At 48.0% G+C, this 5594-nt stretch overlaps 1 protein-coding gene across 2 annotated transcripts; it reads right to left on the bottom strand.

Moving 5' to 3' along the window:
- Positions 1-3604: 3604 nt before the first annotated feature.
- Positions 3605-5594, bottom strand: ZBTB3 (zinc finger and BTB domain containing 3; the record flags this gene model as incomplete). Of its 2 annotated transcripts, none has more annotated exons than XM_079708677.1 (2): positions 3605-5212; positions 5553-5594. In XM_079708677.1, 2 exons carry the CDS (start codon positions 5592-5594, stop codon positions 3605-3607), a joined length of 1650 nt encoding a protein of 549 aa, XP_079564803.1. The 2 variants fall into 2 exon arrangements, with proteins under 2 accessions (XP_079564803.1, XP_079564804.1); XM_079708678.1 differs by having other exon boundaries at positions 5491-5580.

The following is a 5594-nucleotide window of genomic DNA, read 5'->3' as shown; positions in this document are numbered from 1 at the left end:
ATACTGCACATAAGGGGCAGTTTAGAACAGTGTTTCCCTCCAAACCAATACCCACCATCTTTACAGTTTTGCCAGAATCACATACTACCTATACTACTTTTTAGTCAATATTTTATTTAAATATGAATTTTTGGACAGAGGAATATGTTAAATGATACCATGGGGACGTAATCAGCAAACCCCAGGCTGAAACCATAAGATGAATAAACCCATTTCTTCTATAAATTGCAAAGAAAAAGAGAGGGGAACCTATAAATTAAAAGAAGTTTAAGAGCCACCAACCAAATAAATGTGACTCTACTTTGGATTCTGATTAGAAGAAAACAACTAAAAGTTTTTATGAGACTGTGTGTGAAATAAGAAAAAATATATATATTGGTCTCTTCCCAGGTCCTGGCACAGATCTCCTAAAACCCTTGGAATTTGGATTCTGATTTGAAAAAACAACTAAAAGTTTATGAGACAATCAGGGAAATTTGAACAAGAATTATTATCAGTTTTGCTGAGTGTGATCATGGTATTTGGTCTTTTTAAGAGTTCTTTTAGAGGTACATGCTGAAATTGCTTACTGATGAAATTGGGGCAGGGACTTTAGAGCACTTCATATCATTTGCCAAAGAACACACAAAGAAACCCCAAAACAAAACAACCAACCAATCAACCATAAAAATATTTTACAGTAAAAAAAAAAAAAGTATTAGTATATATTGAAGTAAACCATCTTTGGAAACACTGGCTTTGGAGAAAGTGAAATCCAATGTGAAGGGCTAAAATGGTGAGTGTTGTGAAGCTAAGAGCAAGTGAAGGCATACACTTATAAAATACCAATTAAGAAATGAAATCCTAAACTAGGAATAGGTCTCTAAAACTGGAGAGCAAAGGGTGGTTGTCTGAAAACTAAATCAGCTTGTAGCTCAAAAGCAAATAACTTCTCAGGGTTAAACTCTTAATAGCCTGGGACCTGGCCCATCCCACCATAAAAAGAGGCTGATTTTGGCTTAGTAGAAGGAATAATTATCCAACAATTAGGGTTGTCCAACAATAGAATATGTTTCCTTTGGGAATAGTGAGTTCTCTTTCAACACTTGGCAAAAGGAGGACCCAGCGTTGGACTAGAGGTTCATGAGCTGGCCTATGGTTCGTTGAATCCATGGATGGGACTGTCAAGAGTAGTGGAAACCAGAGAAAGTTCTCTTGATCACACCTCTACAGACAGGCCTAAACTGTTCTTGGTGTCCAGCAGATAGATAAAGTGAGGCAACTGTGGCCGTAATTGTGTTGGCTGCTGCTTTAAACATCTTGCAAATTCTTGGCTGCCACCTCCAATGAAGAAAGCATTCCGTGCTGGGAACTAAAGGCAAATGCTTGCTCTTCAGGAGAATCTCACCAAGTAACACATCCTCTTTAGTTAAGTATTGCACTTGGCCGAGACAGTAACAAGGTTCCTGTGTTCCCCAGATGGTCCAGAGAAATTATATACATTATATATACATGTACACATATTTATTACGCCTTGCTTTTAGGAACTGATGTTCTGAGGCAACCGATTTCTTTTTTCCCCCCTCCTTTTTAAAAAAATTGATAGATAATTCACATACCATAAATTTCACTCTTTTCAAGGCAACTGATTCTTATAGGCATTTTGATGTGATACTTACTCCAGGAAAAGGTGCTCCAGTCAGCTAAAATAGCTCTTACTGTATGTATGTATATCTTGCCTTGTTTCACCAAGGAGTTAAGGCAGTAATATATTTGCATAAATAAAATTAGCCATTTGAAAAATAAAATAAAAGATTATTCCAACACAAGGAAAATGAAAAGCGCAGAATTCAGTCTCTCAGCCATGGAAATGTTAAGCGTCAACTTTTGCTTCCCATCATACCCCAAGTAAGGAGCTTTCTTTGGCCAAATCTTTGATGCTCAGCTCTGTCTCCTTCCTATGACTCAAAAACAGCTTGCTAGTGCGAGTTCACAGGGCTGAATGTGACAAATACAAAAAGAGAAGAAATTCAGAAAATTCACTCATATTTTCATCTTTTTCTAAATACTCCTTCCTACTTTTTTTGCATTCAGTTCCTTATGTGCCAAAGAGAGAGAGTTTGTGGGGAGCCCTCTGGTCCATCCTACAAACACCACTCTTCACCACAGGCAGGGGCAGACCCTTCTCTTACATTCCTAGAATGCTTTTTCCCCCCATGCCACATCAACACCCCAAATTCCCATTTCTTTGCTATCTCTACCGTCAGTAACCACATGTGTGACCGTACCTGAGCAATTTGACCTGTCTAGGCTGTCATCACACCTTTTAAGTGAGGGAGTTAGACCAGATGAACTCTAAGATTGTCTCATCTAGAGTTTGTTGCTTTAGTTTTCCCAAGCGCCCATCATTTCCATTTCACAAGTCCTCAACCTGCTCCCACACGCCCACCACCGTGGAGCTTGGTGTTTTCTGCCTTCCAGTTTGTCATCTTCAGAGACCTCAATGCACATTTAAGACATGCAGGCAGGGCTTCCCTGGTGGCGCAGTGGTTGAGAGTCCGCCTGCCGATGCAGGGGACACGGGTTCGTGCCCCGGTCCGGGAGGATCCCACATGCGGAGCGGCTGGGCCCGTGAGCCATGGCCGCTGAGCCTGCGCGTCCGGAGCCTGTGCTCCGCAACGGGAGAGGCCACAACAGTGAGAGGCCCGCGTACCGCAAAAAAAAAAAAAAGACATGCAGGCAAAAATTTCAAGTCATCAATACGGTATCTGTTGTTGAAACAGTCAATCAAAGGTCTTTCTACATGGAAAGCAGAGGGAAAGGGATAAGGCAACAAAACCAAACAAAAGATCAAAAAAGAAAACAACTTCTAGTTCAAAGTTAACCATTTTCAACAGTGTTTTAAACCAGCATGGTATCTGAAGTCATAAGCCAGGGTTCAAATTCTGGCTTGCCCCTTAACTAGCTCTGTGACCCAGAACAAGTTAATGTTGATTGTTCAGTCTCAAGTTTCCTTGTCTGTGGGGAAAAAAGCGGGGAGAGGGATAATACCTCATAAAGTTGTTGAGGATTAAATGAGTATTTATGTGAAGTCCCCAGTACAGCCCAGGACACAGGAGGAGCTCAACTACAACAATAAACCATAATTGTGTGAAATTCCCTAATTTGTACACTTTTCCTAAATAAAGTCTACACTGCCCTCTGCCTCTCTCACTTTTTTCTTCATAAACAACCTGACCCCGACCCCTACCCCAAGTACAGGTATCAGATTCCTAGGTCTGGAGGAGAGCTGTGAAAGAATCAGCAGGCGTGCAGGTTTGTGGAAGAAACCAGCCAAGACCAGTTCAGAGAGATACTTTTCACTGCTAGCTTTATGGGTCCAAATGCAGAGTGAGAAGCGATTACACCGCAGGAAAATTCCCAGTGCCCTTGGTGAGCAGTTGACTGAGATGCGATGCCCCATAAAGTCCTGCTATCTGGCTGGAAAAAGAAAAGGGTAGGAACCTACAGCCTGGGCAATCTTCATTCTGTCCCCAGCAGGGGAAATGAGATGCTTCCCACCTTCCGTGCTGCCCCCTAATGGTGGCAAGAGCAGGCCTAGCATCAGGGCGTGCTCTCACAGATGTTAGTTTTTGGGGCCAAGTACAAAATCTTTGGGTGGCCCTCCAGCACTGCTGTTCTGTCTGTCTGCTGTCGGGGAGCCAGGGATGGGCTGCACTCCCAGGAGGGGGCCAGCCTCTGGATCCGGTTTGCTGCGTTTGGCCAGGTCCTCATTGTGAGCCTTGCGGATGTGGCGGTACAGGTCCCCTGACTGCGTGTAGCTGCGCAGGCAGTAGCGGCACTCGTAGGGTCGCTCACGCGTGTGCACTGTAGCATGGCGCCGTAGTGTGTAAGAACATGAGAAGGTCTTCCCACATGTCTTGCAAGTGGGAACATCCTCAGTAAAAACCCCAAAGCTTCCTGGGGCTGCTTCATACTCAGAAGGCAGGTAGAGTGGCTCGTGCAGGGCGGGTGGAGCAGGCAGGGGTGAGGTCACCAGTCCTCGATGATACTGCCCTGGACCTGGCAGCAAATGGTAGGGTAGGTGAGGATCTGGCGGCAGGAAGTGGTCACTGGCCCCCACCTCCTCCAGTCCTGCTGCCCTTGGCTCTTCAAAGGCCTCTGGCTGGGAGGGCTGTTCACCATACACTGCTCCTCCAGGTGGGAACAGTCCCTCAGGACCCCGAGGCTGTTCCTCCGAGGCATCGGGCTCCTCATCGGAAATCACAATAGCTTCTACTTTCACCTGGACCAGCTCCGCTTCTGCTGGGGCTGGAGCCTGGGATGGAACTGGGGCTGGGACTGGGACTGCAGCCGAAGCTGGGGGATAGAAGCCTTGCAGTGGTCCTCCAGTTCCCCTTGGTTCCACCACCCTCAGATTCTCAGAAACCACATCAAGGGGAGCCAGTGGCTCCACTGAAACCGTTGGGAGGCCCGAAGAGAAGTAGTTTGCAGGGGTGGTCTCTGTGGAGCTACTGGGGCTGGCAAGAGAGACATCAGCCACTGGTGGAGGAGGTGCCCGCAGATGCGGTGAGTCAACCTCCACGCCAGGTTGTGTAGTATCAGCCCCAGCCGGCATCGGTGGCTCATCTGGAGGACAGACGGTAGGTGAGGGAGCTGCTGAGCCTTTCCATTCCCCTTTGCCCCAGTGGCCTGATGTCTCTGCAGATGCCAACGAAGGTTGGGGGCCACGGGAAGTGCTGGACAAAAACTCCAAATTAGGGTGCTGTGAGTTGGTTTCTTCCTCCTTCTTGGTACTATCCGCCTCTGCCAGGGCCCGGGCTTGCAGCCGCCGCTTACACACCTTGACAATATCATTCATGTGCAAGTAGCTGGCAGCCGCCAGCACATCCTCCACCGGGGTATCCCCCCTCAGGACCAGCTGGCCAGCATACATGAAGTCCAGAAGCAGCCCAAAGGCTGGAGCTGTGACAATCTCGTTGTGGATACACACCAGATCCCTCTTGTCCAGTTCCCGCTCTTTGTAGAAAAGCTGGAAAAATGGGCTGCAGGAGGCCAGCACAGCCCGATGGGCCAAGAACTGGGTGCTACCCACCATCACCGTGCAGTCACAAAGGAAACCCTGGGACCGCTGCTCTCGGAGGCTCTGCAGCAGCTGCTGGCTGTGTTCTGGGAACTCCATAGCACCCCACGAAGGGAAAGGGACCCTAGGAAGGTCGCCACCAGTGGCTCCCTGGGAAAAGAGGACAGGGGGTTAAGGCAGGTGACCCTCCCATAAACCTTAACGTCACCTCTGAGCTATTACTTGCCACCCCAAAGCCTCTGGCAGCACCGTCCTGACCCCAAGACGCTCGCTTAAATTATTACCCTTCTTTCTGCCAGGTCACACCCAGTGCTCTACTTTTAGCCCCGCCCCTTCGGCCTAACCTTAGAAGCAGGCCCCGCCCCGTCGACAAAGCCCCTCCCCGGAAGTCCCGCCTCCTAAGCAGCCTCCGCTTCCTCGATGCCCACCCGGTAGCTTCCAGCACCTCCTCCAACTAGAAGTCTCGCTCCCAGGCCTTTGCGGGCGATACCTCTACGCCCCACTCCGGGAACTCCCTGAGCCTCTCTCGCAT

This window comes from Hyperoodon ampullatus (genome assembly GCF_949752795.1).
Source record: "Hyperoodon ampullatus genome assembly, chromosome: 7".
Lineage (NCBI taxonomy): Eukaryota > Metazoa > Chordata > Mammalia > Artiodactyla > Ziphiidae > Hyperoodon > Hyperoodon ampullatus.
This window is presented reverse-complemented; position numbering and strand designations above follow the sequence as displayed.